Genomic DNA, 21962 nt, shown 5'->3' on the forward strand with positions numbered 1-21962 from the left:
CTCTGAACCACACACACACTTTTTGTCCCACTTTTTGACTCCCTGGAGACACGCTCACCATTAAACAGAGTTCACCCAAAACTCTAAAGATTACGCCTATGTCCCCATGGAGCAAGCCATTTTAAAAAATGTGTTAAAGGGACAATACTGACTCTTACACACAAGACAAAAATACATCAATATTCAGAGGTGATTAGGAATTATACCTAGCACTGAAATGTCTAATCTGATTGGTCAGAAGATGCTGGTTAACAACGTTAAAGGTAACTATAAACTGTTAAAAAAAAAACAGCACAATGTGTTTTCAGCAATAAATTAAAATTACAATCATTGACAAACTGATGTGGTATAAGAGGAAAAAATGTTCAGAATATGCTGTTATAGGAAAATAATCCACTTTGGGGTCATAACATTGACACCACTTTGCATCCACTAGTGTGCCATCACATCACTAGTTGTTGATTATTTTCCTATAATAGCATACCCACAGGGCGGCACGGTGGTGTAGTGGTTAGCGCTGTCGCCTCACAGCAAGAAGGTCCTGGGTTCGAGCCCCGGGGCCGGCGAGGGCCTTTCTGTGTGGAGTTTGCATGTTCTCCCCGTGTCCGCGTGGGTTTCCTCCGAGTGCTCCGGTTTTCCCCACAGTCCAAAGACATGCAGGTTAGGTTAACTGGTGACTCTAAATTGACCGTAGGTGTGAATGTGAGTGCGAATGGTTGTCTGTGTCTATGTGTCAGCCCTGTGATGACCTGGCGACTTGTCCAGGGTGTACCCCGCCTTTTGCCCGTAGTCAGCTGGGATAGGCTCCAGCTTGCCTGCGACCCTGTAGAAGGATAAAGCGGCTAGAGATAATGAGATGAGATGAGATGAGCATACCCACCCCCTAAGTGTTATTCCTTACTTACTCCATCATGATAAAAGTAGCTGAATAGACTTGCGTTTTCATTACTGAGACATTTGAAAACAACCTGAATTACTAAATATCCTTCACAGACATGACCTGAAATCAGGTATATAAACGAGAAACAATTCAGAAACATCTTCAGGATTGATTAACAAATCTGTTAGAATTAGAAAAAAAAAAATGGTTCCTCAAGGTTTCCCTGGCTGGTTAAGACTTCTACAGGACCATTTCTAAAAGGAAATCCCTTTGTTATCAGCTTCCTGATGAGATTTTAAGAGTCTCCACAGATGCCCCTTTTCTACCAAAGCAGTTCCAGGGCTGGTTCGGGGCCAGTGCTTAGTTTGGAACCGGGTTTTCTGTTTCCACTGACAAAGAACTGGCTCTGGGGCCAGAAAAACCGGTTCCAGGCTAGCACCAACTCTCTGCTGGGCCAGAGGAAAGAACCACTTACGTCAGCGGGGGGGCAGAGTTGTTAAGACCAACAACAATAACAAGACCGCGAAAGATCGCCATTTTTAAGCGACGAGAAGCAGCAGCTGTACAAACGCGAAGTCATCCATTATTATTGTTGTTGTTGCTGCTGCTTCTTCAGTGTTGTTTTTGCTTCGATATTCGCGCCAAGGTTTGTGCAAACGTAGCGACGTAACTGACGTATACAGCGACGTAATGACGTGGCTCCCCTTAGCACCGTGAGCTATGGAAAAGCAAACTGGTTCTCAGCTGGCTCGCAAGTTGAACGAGTTGTGAACCAGCACCGGCCCCGAACCAGCCCTGGAACTGATTTGGTGGACAAGGGGTAAGAGAGACAAACTGAAGAAAGCGTTACGGTGCTAGATGGAAGAGCGTAGTCAAGACTTACTACTACAAAACATCCAAAATAAACTGAATTATTTAAAATTCTTCATAGGCGAAACATAGAATTATGTACACAATTATGATCCAGTCTCATCTGTAGATGTCTCCTCAGTTCAGCTGTCCACAGAGAGAACTTCGCTACACCTCCAGTCAGTCAGCCTCCAGCCTTGTACACACTGACAGGGTTATTGATCTGTTTTGACAGTCTCCCGTTCGCCGGCCACTCAATTAATCCTCAGCTGCAGGAGAGAGTGGTTGTTCCTGGTGAGCGTTGCCATTAAATACAAGTTAAGAACCGTATTGTGAGAAATTAAACACAGGGAGCAGGGAATTGGGGCTGGAATCCCAGAGGCACAGCCGTAATGATGTGCAGCCTCTGGGCCGAAACTCATCCAATCGGCTTGATCATGGTCCTACAGAGCTGGAGGAACATCCAATACCTCTGCCTGGACTGCTAACATATTGGTTCATGTAGGCAAAACCCTCATGCTAAAATGTACGAGTTTAAAACTGGTTTTTAAAGAGGACATCATTTCCAAATAACTTTCAATAGGATTTAGAGCTAGGCTTTGACTGGGCCATTCCAAAACATTGATCTCCTTCTTCTGAAGCCAATCCATTGTTGTGCTTTGGATTGTTATCCTGCTAGAATGTGAAATTTGTCTTCATCTTCAACTGACTAGCAGAAGCCTGCAGGTTTGTGCCAAAATAGACTGGTATTCAAAGCTATCCATGATTCCCTCTACCCTGACTAGAAGCCCAGTCCCAGCTGAAGAGAAGCATCCCTATAGCGTGATGCTGCCACCACCCATGCTTCACTCTGGGAATGGTGTTCTTTGGATTATAAGCTGTCTAGTTTTTGCACCAAACACATCTTTTAGGATTACGCTCAAAAGGTTCTACCTTGATCTAATCAGACCAGAACACATTTTGTCACATGATTTGGGGTGATTTAGACAGGCTTGGATGTTGTTTTTGTGAGAAAGGACTTCTGTCGAGCCTGCTTACCCCATAGCATAGACAGATGAAGAATATGAGAGGGTGTTGTCACATGCGGGGGTGACCTGTACTTGGCAGATATTCCCGCAGCTCCTTTTTACATTGCCGTAGGTCTTTTGGCAACATTTTCTTCTTGTCATTTTATCAATTTTAGAGGCACATCCTGTTCTTGGTAATGTCACGCTGACATTTCCTCCACTTGTTGATGATGGCCTTCTCGGTGTTCCAGGTACAGTTAATGTTAGGGAAATTGTTTTTGCGCCACTCTCCGGATCATTCCCTTTCGACAATGAGATCCCGCACAGGCTTTTCAAGCTCAGTGTGGACCATGGATTCAGAAGTTGGATTAAACCTAGACGCTGTCAAGAAAATCCTGATCTATATTTGAGGTTCATCAGAAATCACTTATTTGATGATAGGTGTATGATAATCACTTTCAAACATGTGTTTGAATGTGATTGGTTAATTCTGAACATGGTCACATACCCCACTATAAAAGAGTATGCACACTTGTGCAACCAGGTTATTGTTTAAAAAAAAAAATCCCCCCAACATTATTTGTTTGTCATTTGATTTTTGTTGCAATAAACACATTAAAGGTGGTAAAGGGCATGATTTATTATCTCGGTTTCTTTCTCTCTTTTTTTGCAGACTTTTTAAATCCTCTGTCGATAACCCTGAAAATGGGGGGAATGAAATGACAAAAATACATTGCTGTGATACATGATATACGATATGATACACAGATTTAATTTCTGGCATTTTAATTTCTGGACACAAAAGCACCTGCAAATGATGGAAATTGCCTCAGGTCGTTATGTAATTTAGGATGAGATGATGGGTTGTATTATCAGTTAATATCAAGGAGTTTTAAATCTGTTCAACTGTCCCTCATTCAAAATTCACATGATTGACTGACTTATTGGGTCTTTTTTTTTATATATATATATATATATATATATATATATATATATATATATATATATATATATATATATTGTTGAATGGGGCGGCACAGTGGTGTAGTGGTTAGCGCTGTTGCCTCACAGCAAGAAGGTCCGGGTTCGAGCCCCGTGGCCGGCGAGGGCCTTTCTGTGTGGAGTTTACATGTTCTCCCCATGTCCGCGTGGGTTTTCTCTGGGTGCTCCAGTTTCCCCCACAGTCCAAAGACATGCAGGTTAGGTTAACTGGTGACTCTAAGGCCCTGTCCACACGGCAACGGATTCAGGTGACTCCGATACAATTGCTTATCGTTTAGGCCTGGCATCCACACGGCACCGGCGTTTTGGGTGCCCAAAACGCAATCTTTTTGAGAACGGGTTCCAGAGTGGAAAGATCTGGCAACGTTGCCGTTGTGAAGTCGTCTGGATGAGTAGAACGGATTTGTTTACGATGACGTCACAACCACATGACTGTGAGTGCTTCACGCCGGGTAGAAGCGTAACGAACTCGATGCGAGTTGTCAACAAATCCTATAACTTGGTTCATGAAACGCGCTTACAAAATATTTTCACTGTGAATATTCATTGTGTAATGGTGCAAAGTGAGAGAGAGAGAGAGAGAGAGAGAGAGAGAGAGAGAGAGAGACTCTGCCCTTAGGGCAGAGTCAATCCCGCCAGCAAAAATAGGGAAAAAAAAGGAGCGATCTCACCTCTTCAGATGTTGATTTAAGTCCTACAATACATTCCTCAAAAAGGGCGTAGAAGAACAAATTAATCCATCAACGTGTAGCATTCAATTTATTCCGGACCATTAAAGACGCCGCTTTCCGCATAGAATCATACGTCATCCTCGCCGCCATATTGGATAGGTCAAAGCGGAGAATAAAGATTAGCTGCGTTTAACTGTACCAACAGGTTTGACGTCCAAACGAGATCACATGGGATTACCTTTCACAGGTGAGACTGGAAAAATACTTTTCATTGTATTTGGTCATTATAATGTAATTTTACAAACAGATTTTCCTGACGGGCGGCACGGTGGTGTAGTGGTTAGCGCTGTCGCCTCACAGCAAGAAGGTCCGGGTTCGAGCCCCGTGGCCGGCGAGGGCCTTTCTGTGTGGAGTTTGCATGTTCTCCCCGTGTCCGCGTGGGTTTCCTCCGGGTGCTCCGGTTTCCCCCACAGTCCAAAGACATGCAGGTTAGGTTAACTGGTGACTCTAAATTGACCGTAGGTGTGAATGTGAGTGTGAATGGTTGTCTGTGTCTATGTGTCAGCCCTGTGATGACCTGGCGACTTGTCCAGGGTGTACCCCGCCTTTCGCCCGTAGTCAGCTGGGATAGGCTCCAGCTCGCCCGCAACCCTGTAGAACAGGATAAAGCGGCTAGAGATAATGAGATGAGATGAGATTTTCCTGACTTTGTGGCTAATATGAAGTCTCGCGCATAATAGTTTATGCGCATGCGTCCTTACTTCTTCTATTGTTCTGGTGTCTCCGAAAGGACCGTCTTACAACACCCCTAGAGGTGTGGCATGTGTATTGCATCGTTTTCAGCAAGCGTTGCGTTACCATATGGACCTGATATTTTACTGATCGTTGCCCATTTGGACGCGATATATTTTTAAATAACATCTCGTTGCCGTTGTCGTGTGGATGTAGCCTAAATTGACCGTAGGTGCCGTTGTCGTGTGGATGTAGCCTAAATTGACCGTAGGTGTGAATGTGAGTGTGAATGGTTGTCTGTGTCTGTGTGTCAGCCCTGTGATGACCTGGCAACTTGTCCAGGGTGTACCCCACCTTTCGCCTGTAGTCAGCTGGGATAGGCTCCAGCTTGCCTGCAACCCTGTAGAACAGGATAAAGCGGCTACAGATAATGAGATGAGATGAGATATTGTTGAATGATAATTTGTTGTAGCAAGCGTTACACTCCAATGTTAAAATCCGGAATTCTTATACAAACTGTGTAAAGGTTGTCAGGTATGAAGAGGTTTGCGTGTTGTCTTACGAATGTCTACAGGGTATAGAAAATGAGTGTGAAAGATTTAGAGGGTTTTGTGCCTCATCTCAGCAAATGGACATTTAAGCACAATCATTTGCAGCTGTATGGCCATACAAGCCTACACACACTTACACACCTACACAAGGGTGCTTTTAAAAGTGACTATGCATCATTACTTTTGCTCTGAGCAGACACAGGAGGAGATCACGCACTCCATTTGGCCTTGGCTGATTGGACTGAAAACTGAGGGATTGTGTTTTCCATGAGCACTAAATCAGTGAGCACATGAAATACTACACACCCACTGTGTACTCTCTAATTGACTTCTTTACACTCACTGCCTAAGAGGTAACAAGTAGCATTCGCTCACTCTCAGCCCACTGGATATGTTGGATGGGTCCTCAGAAATAACTGCCTTAAACTTCTGACACCCCAATAGCTAGTTGGGAAGCAGCTGTGGGACCAAAAGGTTGCTGGTTTGATTCCCTGGATCGGCAGGAATGCCTGAAGTGCCCTTGAGCAAGGCACCCAACTCCCAACTGCTCCGGGGATAAGATATGGATTTGGATAAGAGTGTCTGCTAAATGTCTGTAATGTAGTTGACGCATTCTCACACTGTTGACCATTTGTTAGTTTGTTTAGTTCATACTGTATAATGTGTCAGATGCACCGATTCAGGGTCTCCAATGAAGGGGGCGTGGCTGATGTGCCTGTCAGCCGTACTGAAAAAGACATTGTTTCTGTGCCTGTCAGTTCTGAAGGAAAGAGGCGTGGCTATTTTGTCTGTCAGTCATACTGGATGAGGCAGGGCCTTTGTACCTGTCAGTTACATTGAAGGAGGTGTGGCTTTTGTGCCTGTCAGTCATACTGAAGAACGCATGGCCTTCGAGTCTGTCAGTTTCAGTAAAGGAGGCATGGTTGCTGTCAAGAGTGCACAATATCTTCCTAATCTGTAATAGAACTAAAACAAATGGAGAAATTTAAACTCTGGAAAACTCTTTTTACTAGGGCTGTAACGATACACCCAACTCACGATTCGATTCGTATCGCGATTTTTGACCCACGATTCGATACGCCCATGATTTTTTTTAAATGTTTTTTTAAAGTAGTACATTTGACTTATTAACATTTACTTACTTACATTAACTATTTAATAACAAATAATTCAGACCACTGCAGAGAATGAGTAATATGTATGCAAAAATGAACAAATGTATATCCAAAGATTGTTTTATTTCTCAAAATAATACTGTTGAGCCGGAAGCTCTGTTTTTTTCGGTTCTGAAAAAGTCATTTTTCCAAATCGTGTAAATCCGTTAAGATTTTTTTTTTGGGGGGGGTGGCTCTCACTGTCTCACTCTCATAGGGCCAATGATTTTCTGTGATCGCGGAAAACAGATGGAAATTACGGAATTTTTATGGTGAAACATTGCTCGCGTGTCAAAATGTAACTGCCGCAGAAGGCTTCCGCCCAAGCAGACATGCCTTCAGTGTTGCCAAATATTGCTAACGTTTTCCACCCCAAAATATGTTCAAAACCAGCCAAAAAGCACCTAAACCTGCCCAATCTGGCAACACTGCATGCCTTTCCGGTCAAGTGATTGTGATTGGCTTGTGGCACACCTAGCCAGCCAATGAGCTGCTTGTTTACAGATTCGCTCCCCGCGTCGCAACCAGAATGGCGACCGCTTAAAAGAAATGAATGCTCTGCCAGTGGCGAGTGTGGACGTTGCGTGACTCGCAGAAGATTGTCGCAGGTCGGCGAAAAAACGACTTACTAATAGATATAAAAAAATAAAAGTAATTTAAGTAAGTTTAAAATGTAATTTAAATAAAAAGTAAAGTATTCATAAATTGAAGTTTGGAAGCGCCTCTGTTTTTGGGCTGAGGAGAAGTTTGAAAGGGTGTACCGTGATTCTGCCTTCTTGTATCGCGATACAGATCGTGGCTCTGCGTATCGCGATTTCGATTTCGATACGCATATCGTTACAGCCCTACTTTTTACCATTCTGAATCACATTATAATATACACACCTTGCATCTCATGCTGTATGACTCGTTCGCTGTAATACATTGGACAGTTTTTCATGCACCCATGGTATTGGAATGAGGGATGCACACCATTCATTTGTCGGTAAGTATGCTGATTGTTCAGTGCAAAAACACATGTACAGTCAGTCGAATGGTAGCCGACACTGTAAGACATCAATTAGACCACTGTGTCCACAACAGCTCAATTCCCAATGTACCCTGGCAACTTTACAGAACATCGACCTGACAGCTGCCTTTCCCAATGAAGACAAATGATATTGCTGGCTCTATGGAAACGCTCTGAAACAAATCAGTCAGTGCTTCAAAACAACAAACAAACAAACAACCCCCCCCCCCCCCCCCCCCCCCAAAAAAAAAAACAACAACCTTGAACTTCAATTTGGTCAACATCTAATGAGAACTGGTGGAGGCAGGGGGAGTGAAATGAGAAAATGGGACAAGGGGGGGGGAGAACAAAAACAGCCACTGTCTATTGTGTTATTTATAAAACGAGATAAATTATGCACAAAAAAAAAAAAACTACCCCATTTGTGATCATTATGTTTAGGAAATGAATCTATATTGTAACATGAATGCAGGCAGCTGGACTTAAGGAAAATACTATTGAAGAGATTTCCGTTGTGAAATCTGATTCAGCAGGATGTACCAGGCTGGTTCTAACAGGCGGTCAGAGTGCACCAAGTCAGGATAAACATCCCAGCTCAGCCATGTAGTAATCTGGTTAGAGTAAACGGCTCATCCAGTGATACTGGAATGATTAAAAGATATTTGCACAAAGTCATCCAGTTTGGCTGTAACATGATACAAAGCCAGCCATACTGCACTACTTTTCACGACTGATTATATTTCGTCCCATTGGGATATAAAACTTAAGCCTGCTTTCACACTTGGCATTTTTCCCCCCGCTTTCTGACTTGGTGGGGGCTGCATCGTGGAAAAACACGATGGAAAAAGTACTTTGTTACTCCAACATTGTAATATACACTCTTCAGCCACTTTAATACGAACACCTGTACCTGAAACCTTGCATCCATTCACGCTCCTATCCAACCAGCCAACAGTCTCCACACAGAATGGTGCGAAAAACAAAAAACATCACCATTTTCTGCCATGTCTAAGGGTTATAGTTAAATCTGCCTCGGAGGGCGAGTCAGAAGACACGTTACGACGACATGTCCTTAATGTGTCAGATGTTATTCAACCTAACAATAGTAGAATAAAATTAGCAAAATGGAGTTTCACAAGTGAACATTATACAGCTCGTCTGTTTTTGCTTGTCACACAAGGCAACAATTATACAGCAAATAAAGCAGAACCAAACCATTTTACAACATGAAGACTTGAAAATAAACAGGATATTAACAGGATATCATCGCATCTTGTCCTCCGCTCAGATCCATATATATATCATCATCATATATCTCCCTGGAGCACTTGTTCGAAAAACCCTGAGCGATGACTTCCCGATGTTAACCTCATTAAACCCCATCCATAATGCATGCAGAGAAAATCTATAAACACTCACACGGGGAGGTGTTTAAATACACGGCTCGGCTCTCGTAGTCATGCCGGTGTTCCCAACGAAACTGATATGGCTCTGAAAATAGCCTTGTGCGGTTCTGAAATGTTTAGGGATTGAAAAGCCAGGGTTCGAGAGGATTAGGATCGTTATGGTGTAAGAGCCAATGCATCAGATTTCACACTGTAAGATCGAGCAGTGTGTCTGAGATATGACCAATGTTGTATACTCAGAGGGAATGGAGTTCGGATTAAACTTCTCGACATAGGTCTACCTTCTGTTCCAGTTTTGGACACACCCAAACTTTGGTGTTTGCACTTTGATGACTGTGATCATAAGAATTAGCCAAAAACTAAGTTTGCACATTGGTATATTTACCATATTAGTATTAGACTACTTCTACGCTTCTCTTCAAGTCGTCAAAGGATTCTGATTAGAGTAATGTTATCGTCATGGTGGATAAATCTTAGTCATGTGTCAGCCATTTTGCTTATGATGTCTTTCAAAAGGTGGACAACAGCCAGGTACGGATGGGTAACAAATTAAACAAACCAGATGAGTGGTTTTCTACACCTCTGGAAACGAGTTCCTTGTGTCATTTGAAGCATCATTGCTTTGCACATTTCTTTTTTCCTTCAAATGTATGCATGAAAGGCAGGTCAGGTCACTAGCTACTCTACACAGAAAACGTCAATATAGTGATTAGAATTCACTGAAAAACTGTATTAGGACCATATGTCATCGAGGTACCATGTTCTACCTTGGTGCAAGGGTGTTGCCTTTATTTCTTGTACCATTCATAGGCATACGTATATCTTTCAGCTGAAAACAAACATTGATACAGTACAGTGTACTTTTAAAACAGGGTTCATAAAGATTTGAATGTGCACTGTTACCCCTTTTCCACCAAATCAGTTCCAGGGCTGGTTCGGGGCCGGTGCTGGTTCACAACTCGTTCAACTTGCGAGCCAGCTGAGAACCAGTTTGCTTTTCCATAGTTCGCGGTACTAAGGGGAGCCACGTCATTACATCGCTGTATACGTCAGTTACGTCGCTGTATACGTCAGTTACGTCGCTACGTTTGCATAAACTTTGGTGCGAATATCGAAGCAAAAACAACACGGATGAAGCAGCAGCAACAACAACAACAACAATAATAATGGATGACTTCGCGTTTGTACAGCTGCGGCTTCTCGTTGCTTAAAAATGGCGATCTTTCGCGGTCTTGTTATTGTTGTTGGTCTTAACAACTCCGCCCCCCTGCTGATGTAAGCAGTTCTTTCCTCTGACCCAGCAGAGAGTTGGTGCTAGCCTGGAACCGGTTTTTCTGGCCCCAGAGCCAGTTCTTTGTCAGTGGAAACAGAAAACCCGGTTCCAAACTAAGCACTGGCCCCGAACCAGCCCTGGAACTGCTTTGGTGGAAAAGGGGTATGTGTGTACCTTTCTTGGTTTAGGTTTCATAACTAAGGTTATGAAAGGTGTATGCACTGTAAAGTGTATTCCATAAAGTTAAATTGGTGAATAAACTATTAAAGCTGAGACTGTTTTTCAGCTAAGGGTAGAGGTTATTTCAGGGCCAGAAACATGCAAACAGAAGCCTGAAAGAAAGAAACTAGCCTGGTACATAGCACTTCATTACTATGAATCAATCGTTACTGGGAATCACACCTCTAAAGTGATTTGATTATTACAGGTCTAATTAGACTTACAAATCATTGACCGTACCTTTAAATTGCAAATGCTGACGCAGGCGATATATCTCATTCTGGAACAGTAATGAAACACCAGACAGGATCATCAAAGCTTGTTCATTTTTATCAACAATCTCATTAAAAATTTTGGCAGGCAATTATCACAACTGATACTATATATAACCCCGGAGGCCCCTTTACTCCGATTAATTAGGGCAGCTGTATTCAGCTTGGCCTCATCGTGTTTTTGTGCGTGTGTGTGTGTGTGTTTGTGTGTGTGTGTGTATAGTGTCCAGTACACAGCAACTGTAACATGATCCTGCATGAGCACTGATTCAAGATCTGCAGTTCAGGATCACTGAGCCATCAAAAGTCAAGGACAAAAGTCAAACGTAGACTTGGTTTGTACTGCAAGTTAGTATGTTGTTTTTTTAAAAAAAAAGAAAGAAAAAAAGATGAAGCTCCCACAAAACAAAATCAAATTGTTTCATCAGTACAAGTGAGTTCAAACATAATGGTATGTCGGATTGGTTTTAGAGTACGAAAACAAGACGTGACGGGCAACAACAAAGGTGTGTTTCTCTCTCTCTCTCACACACACACACACACACACACACACACACACACACACACACACAGAGGAATGAGCTCTGCTTTGTCACATGGCTCTCTGTTCATGGTTGGGGAATCCTCTAATCCGTCTTTTTGTTCATCCACTGGACACACACTGAGACTCAGAGGTCAGATCATGTTCCCAGGCTCCCCTGTCCTCCGCTATACACTCATGCCATGTGCGCTGCCATCTGTCTGAACTCCTTATAGCAAAGGAATCTCTTTCTAATATAATATGTTTTTTCTTTGCTCATCATAGATCATGGGTACAGATGTAAAGGCAAAAAGACACAAAAGAGGGTATAAAGTGAAGTTGTGTTAAACTCTGAGATAATATAAATGTGAATCTTGTTGTGTACTACCTCTCTGCTTCCAGATACTGAGTTTCACCAGGCACTGGTGTCTCAGCGGTTAAACTACTGTGCAAGTGGCTTACATCATCAATCAGCATGTTCCGGGCCTGAGCAGAAAACAAACTTGCATAAACAGAGTCATTTTTCAAAATAAGCTTGAGGTAATAAATATATTTTGCTATAATCATTACTGCATGTGTAGCTGTCCTGTGCGATTCATGTAATCCTACAGTATCCTCCTGTTTGTGGCTTTTAGGCAAGCGTCACAGCAGCACTCACACTCGTAAAATTTTCCAACACAGCCAGAATTTCTTCGTCAGCTGTCTTTAAGCAAAGCTTAATATCCGTCCACAGCTCCCTGCCCACATCTAGCACGCTAAAAAGAGTTCTTTGGTTTGTCCTATAAACTGTACAGAGGGTCGTCAACTGCATTTTAGTGTAATGCATGTAATGCAGTTGCACTGTTTGAACACCAGGTGTTATCTGCGCAACCTCATCTCATTCTCATTATCTGTAGCCGCTTTATCCTTCTACAGGGTCACAGGCAAGCTGGAGCCTATCCCAGCTGACTACGGGCGAAAGGCGGGGTACACCCTGGACAAGTCGCCAGGTCATCACAGGGCTGACACATAGACACAGACAACCATTCACACTCACATTCACACCTACGCTCAATTTAGAGTCACCAGTTAACCTAACCTGCATGTCTTTGGACTGTGGGGGAAACCGGAGCACCCGGAGGAAACCCACACGGACACGGGGAGAACATGCAAACTCCGCACAGAAAGGCCCTCGCCGGCCCCAGGGCTCGAACCCAGGACCTTCTTGCTGTGAGGCAACAGCGCTAACCACTACACCACCGTGCCGCCATCTGCGCAACCCATAGTTAAATTATACAGAGACACATGATCACATCCATTAGCAGAGAGACAATAAGATCTGCACTTGTGAAGTCTGATAGCCCAATAGCTCGGAATTGCGATGACCAACATGCCTTATGCGTTATACAGTTAGACGGCCACACTGTAATGGTTAAAAAGAGCTCTTCGCAAGATTTCAGTACCAGAGGCAGCAAAAAGCTGCCACTTTAGCCGACTTTGGAGCTCTATTTCCGACGCCAAGCTCATCATGTTTCATTCGATCATTTTCAAATCTCCCAGGTCAAACATTCTTTATTAAGTCAAAATTTCTGGTAGAATTTATACATTTATTTATTTACTTTTAAGATATTATGTAGTACATTTTGTTTACAATATCAAATCTCTGTAGCAATTTGATGCAGATAAAACTGCACGCTGTTTTGCATTCTTTATTATACAGAAATTAAATTAAAAAGTCTTTTTGGTGATATTTCTTCAGTCAAATTTTGTTCAAAATATCCTGTGAATTGAATCGAGGATGTCAACTGCTCATCCAGAACTTAAAGGCCCAGTCCCACAATACCAATAACTACAACTATAACGATAACTATAAATAAATCGGTCTCCTGCAGTTTATGTGGTTGGTGATCACACCAGACTGATAATGATCCCTATAGCCCAAGCCTGGGTTTATCCGTAACGGTGAGATTGCTTCTGGAGCGATTTTTCCAGACCTGGACCTGAGCCGATAAAACATCTGACCAATCAGGTAATTGTTTACATGTGACGTTGTCTGAGCACATGCTATTTTTCCCGGGTATCATTGTGCATCCTTGTTGCATCATGAAGTCATGGAATATGGATTCACGGGGAAAAAAAAAAAAATACAAAGCATGGATCTTTTATTCACAGATATGATTTTCCATGAGATATCAATAGTAAATTAATAAACATATAAATGCAGGTAAGATATTTTGATTATGAACTTTGGCAGTCCAAACACTTAATTGCTTTAGACTTCTTTATTTTTTTTTAATCCGTGATGCATCATCTGTATGAAATCTGTAACCAATCTGTAATATACTGAAATGTCCGTGACCAATCCGTAAATTATTAGCGCCCATATCCACTCCATATTTTGTATCCTTTTTTCATTATATATTTCCATAGCCCGTGACCTATCCGTATTTTGTCAACCACTGGAGTGTATACAGGAGTTGTTTTGAAGTCCAAGCTGTACAGCATGACCCGGAATAATGTGCCACTACTTGGAAAAAACTTCCATGACTATTCCTAAGTTGCATGCGTTTATTTCCCTGAGTGACAGGACCAAGCGATATTATGGCCCTTTTCCACTACCCTTTTTCAGCTCACTTCAGCTCGCTTCAGCTCACTTCAGCCCGACACGGCTCGCGTTTCGACTACCAAAAACCAGCACGACTCAGCTCGTTTCAGCCCTGCTTAGCCCCTAAAACTCGCACCGTTTTGGAGTGGGGCTGAAGCGAGCCAAACCGTGCCGACTGAGGTTGGGGGCGTGAGCAGACACTCCCCTGTGCACTGATTGGTGAGGAGGAGTGTCCTCACATGCCCACACACGCCCCGCGAGCGCGCTGGGATCTGTAAACACCGCAAACCCGGAAGAAGAATAATTACGAATTACGAGAATTTCTGAAGCCTTATGCGCCTCGCCTCATCTATACGCTCTTGCCAGTATCTGTCCGCGTTGTCGGTGACAACAAGCCACAGCACCAAGACCAGCAACACTAACGACTCCATGTCCTCCATGTTTATTGTTTACTATTCGGGTCGTGAGACTACCGCTTAAAAGCTCACTGAATCAGTGACATACAGAGCATCGTGGACGAGTTCGCGGAGCGCAAGGCTCGCCGTATGCCCTTCAAATAATGCGCGCAGTAGGCTATTGATGTTTTATTATGAGCCATGTACAGTATGTCGCCTAATGTTTTTTTGTTTCTGAGTTACATGTTCGTTTGAAGGACTTAATGTACAAAATAACATAGTTGCACCCCGTAGTGTTGAAATTGGTAAACACAGTGCATTCAGTGAGGTTTGCACCGCCCTCCTTTTATTTCTGACTCTTCCTGTCAGCGTTGCAACCTCTGAGCGCTCATTCGTATGCCCTTCAAATAATGTGCACAGTATAGGCTATTGATGTTTTATTATGAGCCATGTACAGTATCCTAATGTTTTTTGTTTCTGAGTTACATGTTCGTTTGAAGGACTTGATGTACTAAATAACATAGTTGCACCCGGTAGTGTTGAAATTGGTAAACACCGCAGTTGCGGACATTTTGTAGCCTAAAATGATGTTATGATAAGCTTTAATAAAGGGTCCGGTCATTTGCCCCGCCCCCGGCCCGGCTCTGACTTGTTCCGCCACTGTCACTGATGTCACTGTTTGCGCTGCTTAACGGCATCACATGACGTCCACCCACTTTCGCTAACTCCACCCAATGTGTCCACCCACTTCCAGCCAGCACGGTTCAGCGCGGTTGTAGTCGAAATGCAACTCCAACAGCCCCGCTCAGCTCGACTCAGCTCGACTCGGCACGGCACGGCTCAGCCGCGTTTGTAGTGGAAAAGCGGCATTATAGTCGGGATTATAGGTGTGGTGTGACTGCTCCAGACTAGAACTAAATTCAAGCAGAGGTATAGTCATACAGTAGCTGTAGTTATAGGTACAGAGATAGTTATCGGTGTAGTGGGACCCGGCCCTTACAAGAAAGAAATTTTTTGAAATGATGTTCTACAGAGAACTCAAGAAACGGAGGATTTGAGTTGAATGTTTTCAGAACCATCCAAAGAACCAAAAAGAGCCTTTTGTTAGTCTAGAGTGTAGCCTATAAACTGGATGTTAATAAATATTGAAGTATGGCCCTGGATGGGACACCAATCCATTGCAAAGAAAGAAAGCACAACTTTATTCATCACACACTTGTGAAATTTCCTCTCTGCATTTAACCCATCTGAAGGAGTGAACACACACGTGAGCAATGAGCACACACACATACCCAGAGCAGTGGGCAGCCATGCTAGCAGTGCCCGGGGAGCAGTTGGGAGTTAAGCGCCTCGCTCAAGGGCACTTCAGCCCAAGGCCGTCCCATATTAACCTAACCGCATGTCTTTAGACTGTGGGGGAAACCCATGCAGACACGGGGAGAACATGCAAACTCCACACAGAAAGGCCCTTGCCGGCTGCTGGGTTTGAACCCAGAACCTTCTTGCTGTGAGGCGACCGTGTTAACCACTACACCACACCACACCACCGTGCTGCCCACGGTGTGTAGCATGCACACACACACACACACCCCTCAGGCTCAAGTTGGCATACACTGTAAGAAATTTCAACTTAGAAATGAAAGTTCACCTGCTGCCTTAAGTGAGTAAACTCAACTTGAAGATAACCTTATCACCTACAGACAGAGTTAAATCAATGTTGACAATTAAAAAAAAAAAACCCAAACCCCCCACACAAGTCTTCAAGGCAATGGATTACTTTCAGTTTAATTTTGGGTTGTTTTACAATCAGGGGACAAAGTTTGTGTCACAGGGGTCCAAAATTCAAATCGATTCAAACTGGTTCTTGTACCAGTTTTTAAGTGAAGGACAAGTTAAAGAACAGATTTCAGGTAATTTTTTGACATATGTGTATGGTAGTTTTGTGTAATCTGCTATAAGATAAAGAAGATTAAGTGTAGCTTTAAGCAGGGCTGGGAGAAACAAATGAAGTGATTCTCGGAGAGGACATTTTTTTTGACAATTCAGAATCCACTACTTCCATAGTGCTTTTAAATATAAGGCTGTAAGCTTTGTGTTAGTTGTCTCTAATATTTATGTCCCAATATCTTGACCACATTTTAGGATGAAAATAATAAATTTTAGATATGTTATTTTATATTGGAAAAATTAGCTGTCTCGGAGAGGACATTTTTTTTGACACAGTTACATACTAATTTAATTTGATCAAAATAGTCTGAAAACTTACTGGCATTCAACATTAAAACTTAACTATGTTTCCAATGATATGGAACCAAATATTTGTTTTATGGTATAAAGAATGATTTAAGTGCATCCCTTTTGGAGCTACCTGTGGTCAAAAAAGCACTTTTTCTAAATGACACGAGTAATTTTGCTAAATATGACATACATTGCCATCTCATCTCATCTCATTATCTCTAGCCGCTTTATCCTGTTCTGCAGGGTCGCAGGCAAGCTGGAGCCTATCCCAGCTGACTACGGGTGAAAGGCGGGGTACACCCTGGACAAGTCGCCAGGTCATCACAGGGCTGACACATAGACACAGACAACCATTCACACTCACATTCACACCTACGCTCAATTTAGAGTCACCAGTTAACCTAACCTGCATGTCTTTGGACTGTGGGGGAAACCGGAGCACCCGGAGGAAACCCACGCGGACACAGGGAGAACATGCAAACTCCACACAGAAAGGCCCTCGTCGGCCACGGGGCTCGAACCCGGACCTTCTTGCTGTGAGGCGACAGCGCTAACCACTACACCACCGTGCCGCCCTATATATTGCCATACATTCACCAAAAATAACATTATCACCAAATTTTTTTTTTGCATGGTAAATAGAGCTATCACAGGGCTACAATAAACAACCAAGTTTATTTAGTCAAGCCTTTTGATACTGAAGATAAGTGTTAAATGTGATTTTTAGCTTGTGTACCCTGATTGTAAAACAACCCTTTTTGAAAACTTGAGTTCAATATCCAAAACTTATGACAATTGGAGTTAAAGAGAAGAAATACCTTTACATCACTTATGAATGGAGATATCTATCTATTTATTTATTTATTTATTTATTTTTCCAGTGACAATCTAACAAATGGGATGTATTTTGTGAAACCAGAACATGGAGCTACCTTGTGCATCACAACAACAACAACAATAGATTTCATCCCAAACATGGACATTATATAAAATCTATCCATTAATATCAAATTTCAAGATTTGATTAAAAAAAAAAACCCAAACCCCCCACACAAGTCTTCAAGGCAATGGATTACTTTCAGTTTAATTTTGGGTTGTTTTACAATCAGGGGACAAAGTTTGTGTCACAGGGGTCCAAAATTCAAATCAATTCAAACTGGTTCTTGTACCAGTTTTTAAGTGAAGGACAAGTTAAAGAACAGATTTCAGGTAATTTTTTGACATGTGTGTATGGTAGTTTTGTGTAATCTCCTATAAGATAAAGAAGATTAAGTGTAGCTTTAAGCAGGGCTGGGAGAAACAAATGAAGTGATTCTCGGACAGGACATTTTTTTTGACAATTCAGAATTCACTTATGAATGGAGATATTTATTTATTTATTTTTCCAGTGACAATCTACCAAATGGGATGTATTTTGTGAAACCAGAACATGGAGCTACCTTGTGCATCACAACAACAACAACAACAACAATAGATTTCATCCCAAACATGGACATTATATAAAATCTATCCATTAATATCAAATTTCAAGATTTAAATTCCCTCCTTTGCATTATAACAACATAAAAGTCAAATCTAATTAATATTTAAAGACTCTGGGTAGAATTTAATTGCAGTGGAGCCTTGAGCCGAGCCTGACGCAGTAATGAAGAGCTAATGATCTAGTAATATTACAGGTTCGTTTACACCTGTTTGTTTATTTGTGATTAGAGATGCTGTTTAAGCTGCTGCTGCTGCTGCTGTCCTTTAGATAAAACTGTAAAAGTCGCGCGCGTTAATTCGGCTCTAATGCTTTCAGTGTGAACGTGAATGGCGCGCGCACTAATTAGAACCAGGATGCAACAGTGTTGAGTCGCGAGCTCTCTTATAAACAAACCCAGCATCAACAAACAGCACCAGCAGTGTGTGTGTGAACACCTCTCACCTTTTTCTTGACTCGAAGAAATGATTTCGTCCTCCTTTGGATTTGCTACCTGGGTAATGATGGACGTGTTGTCCATGGAAACGGGATTGTTTTCTTGTTATTTCAAGAACTAGTCCTCGCTTTAGAGTCGCCTGCCTGCTTCAGTGGACCATGCAGCAGCTAGCCCTGCCTGCTAGCGAGCTAGCAACACTGTCCCGATGTGAAACACACACACACACACACTGCTGCTGCTATGTGTGTGTGCCACTCTCTCACATCAAAGTCCACTGTGCATTGATGCAAAAGGAGAAAAAAATGATGCAAAAATATATTCTCTAATCCAAATCAGTAACATCTCAGCTCTATATAATAAAATAACAAAGAAAATAAAATAACAGTCGCATTTGTTGGGGTGCAGTACCAGCTTCTCACTGAAGATGGCGCCAAACATTTGTTTACTGTTCGGCTTATTTGCAAATTGCTACACTGATCAACATGTCAGACTTTTTTTTTTTAATAAGCACGTTTCTACCAGTGAAATCAGATAATATATAATAATAATAATAATAATGAAAACATATCACATAATTATGATTTATCTAATTATCATCACGATCGTGAGATGGTGTAGTGGTTAGCGCTGTCGCCTCATAGCAAGAAGGTCCGGGTTCGAGCCTAGCAGCTGACAGGGGCCTTTCTGTGCAGAGTTTACATGCTCTGCGCATGGGTTTCCTCCGGGTGCTCCGGTTTCCCCCACAGTCCAAAGACATGCAGGTTAGGTTAACTGGTGACTCTAAATTGAGCGTAGGTGTGAATGTGAGTGTGAATGGTTGTCTGTGTCTATGTGTCAGCCCTGTGATGACCTGGTGACTTGTCCAGGGTGTACCCCGCCTTTCGCCCGTAGTCAGCTGGGATAGGCTCCAGCTTGCCTGCGACCCTGTAGAACAGGATAAAGCGGCTAGAGATAATGAGATGAGATGAGATGAGATGAGATGAGAGATAATGAGAACATATCACATAATTATGATTTATCTAATTATCATCACAATCGTGAGATGTGTAGTGGTTAGCGCTGTCGCCTCACAGCAAGAAGGTCCGGGTTCGAGCCCAGCAGCCGACAGGGGCCTTTCTGTGCAGAGTTTGCATGTGGTCCACGTGGGTTTCCCCCACAGTCCAAAGACATGCAGGTTAGGTTAACTGGTGACTCTAAATTGACCGTAGGTGTGAATGTGGATCATGAGATAATTTATGGGGATACTAAAACCATTATCCTCCTGAGAACCAACCCATAGACCTGTGTCCTCTGTAGTTGACATTGGTTTTACGAGCACACCCTCTTACTCTTTCAAAATATTCACTTGAATCCTGGTGTGTTGTAAAGAGTACATCCTGAGCTTTCCAATGATATAGCATGTGACTAGGAGGGTTGCTGGGAAATTCCTAGTAAGGAAATCACAACAAAAGAGAAATTCAGAGAGAGACATTTTCTTCTTGGTTCCTAGAAGGATATTATTTCATTATTAATGGATATAAAGTTATGAGAATATTATTATTATTATTATTATTATTATTATTATTATTATTATGAGAACTGGGCGGCACGGTGGTGTAGTGGTTAGCGCTGTCGTCTCACAGCAAGAAGGTTCTGGGTTCGTGGCCGGCGAGGGCCTTTCTGTGCGGAGTTTGCATGTTCTCCCCGTGTCCGCGTGGGTTTCCTCCGGGTGCTCCGGTTTCCCCCACAGTCCAAAGACATGCAGGTTAGGTTAACTGGTGACTCTAAATTGACTGTAGGTGTGAATGTGAGTGTGAATGGTTGTCTGTGTCTATGTGTTAGCCCTGTGATGACCTGGCAACTTGTCCAGGGTGTACCCCGTCTTTTGCCCGTAGTCAGCTGGGATAGGCTCCAGCTTGCCTGCGACCCTGCAGAACAGGATAAAGCAGCTAGAGATAATAATAATGAGATCATGAGATAATTTATGGGATACTAAAACAATTCTCATATCCTCCTGAGAACCAACCCATAGACCTGTGTCCTCTGTAGTTGACATTGGTTTTATGTGCACACCCTCTTACTCTTTCAAGCTATTCACTTGAATCCTGGTGTGTTGTAAAGAGTACATCCTGAGATTTCCAATGATATAGCATGTGACTAGGAGGGTTGCTGGGAAATTCCTAGTAAGGACATCACAACAAAAGAGAAATTGAGAGACACGTTTTTTTCTTGGTTCCCAGAAGGATATTATTTCATTATTAATGGATATAAATTTATGAGAATATTATTATTATTATTATTATGAGAACTTCAGTCATATTTATGAGAAACCTCATTATTGGGAAAACAGGCTTTCGTGCATGAACATATTTTGTCAGTAGTTGCGTTTTTGTCTGCGGCACGGTGGTGTAGTAGCACTGTAGTAGCACTGTCGCCTCACAGCAAGAAGGTCCTGGGTTCGAGCCCAGCAGCCAACAGGGGCATTTCTGTGTGGAGTTTGCATGCTCTCCGCGTGGGTTTCCTCCGGGTGCTCCGGTTTCCCCCACAGTCCAAAGGCATGCAGGTTAGGCTAATTGGTGGCTCTAAATTGACCGTAGGTGTGAGTGTGAATGGTTGTCTGTGTCTATGTGTCGGTCCTGTGATGACCTGGCGACTTGTCCAGGGTGTACCCCGCCTTTCGCCCGTAGTCAGCTGGGATAGGCTCCAGCTTGCCTCCAACCCTGTAGGACAAGATAAGCGGCTACAGATAATGGATGGATTGTGGTTTTGTCGCCCCCTCGTGGAATAACAGAGTAGCACTTTTTTAAATCTTTCAGTTCGATTAGTTCAAGGTATTATTTTAGCTCGAAATATAATTATGTCAGGGTGGCACGGTGATGTAGTGGTTAGCACTGTCACCTCACAGCAAGAAGGTCCTGGGTTCGAGCCCAGCAGCTGGCAAGGGCCTTTCTGTGTGGAGTTTGCATGTTCTCCCCGTGTCCGCATGGGCTTCCTCTGGGTGCTCTGGTTTCCCCCACAGTCCAAAGACATGCAGGTTAGGTTAATTGGTGGCTCTAAATTGACCGTACTGTAGGTGTGAATGGTTGTTTGTCTATGTGTCAGCCTTGCGATAATCTGGTGACTTGTCCAGGGTGTACCCCACCTCTTGCCCATAGTCAGCTTGGATAGGCTCCAGCTTGCCTGCAACCTTGTAGAATAGGATAAGCAACTACAGATGGATGGATAATTATGTCAGACTGTAATCTAAATCTTGAAATTCTTTATAAGTAAATGCTAATTTGCCTTTTTACTACAAGAATCTATTT

General features: G+C 42.8%; 2 protein-coding genes across 9 annotated transcripts in view; one reads left to right on the top strand and one right to left on the bottom strand.

Annotated features, from left to right (window-relative positions):
- Positions 1-18850, bottom strand: part of ctdspla (CTD (carboxy-terminal domain, RNA polymerase II, polypeptide A) small phosphatase-like a) — a 69832-nt gene extending 50982 nt beyond the window's left edge. For both annotated transcript variants that reach the window (XM_060899896.1, XM_060899898.1), the window contains exon 1: positions 18687-18850. In XM_060899896.1, coding sequence (XP_060755879.1) covers positions 18687-18762 — 76 coding nt within the window. In that variant the 5' untranslated portion in view covers positions 18763-18850. The remainder of the gene's footprint in view (positions 1-18686) is intronic.
- The window catches only part of LOC132867137 (sperm-associated antigen 6-like), a 77403-nt gene that overhangs the window by 25852 nt on the left and 29589 nt on the right, over positions 1-21962 (top strand). For 3 of the 7 annotated variants that reach the window (XM_060899893.1, XM_060899892.1, XM_060899895.1), the window contains exon 2: positions 11948-12085. The exons of 3 other annotated variants lie outside the window; for them this stretch is intronic. The gene's annotated coding sequence lies outside the window, so the exon portion shown is untranslated. Of the gene's footprint in view, positions 1-11452; positions 11532-11947; positions 12086-21962 lie in introns of those variants that run through there. One more of the 7 variants, XM_060899894.1, reaches the window with a different exon arrangement.

Source organism: Neoarius graeffei, chromosome 19, assembly GCF_027579695.1.
Source record: "Neoarius graeffei isolate fNeoGra1 chromosome 19, fNeoGra1.pri, whole genome shotgun sequence".
NCBI classification, from domain to species: domain Eukaryota; kingdom Metazoa; phylum Chordata; class Actinopteri; order Siluriformes; family Ariidae; genus Neoarius; species Neoarius graeffei.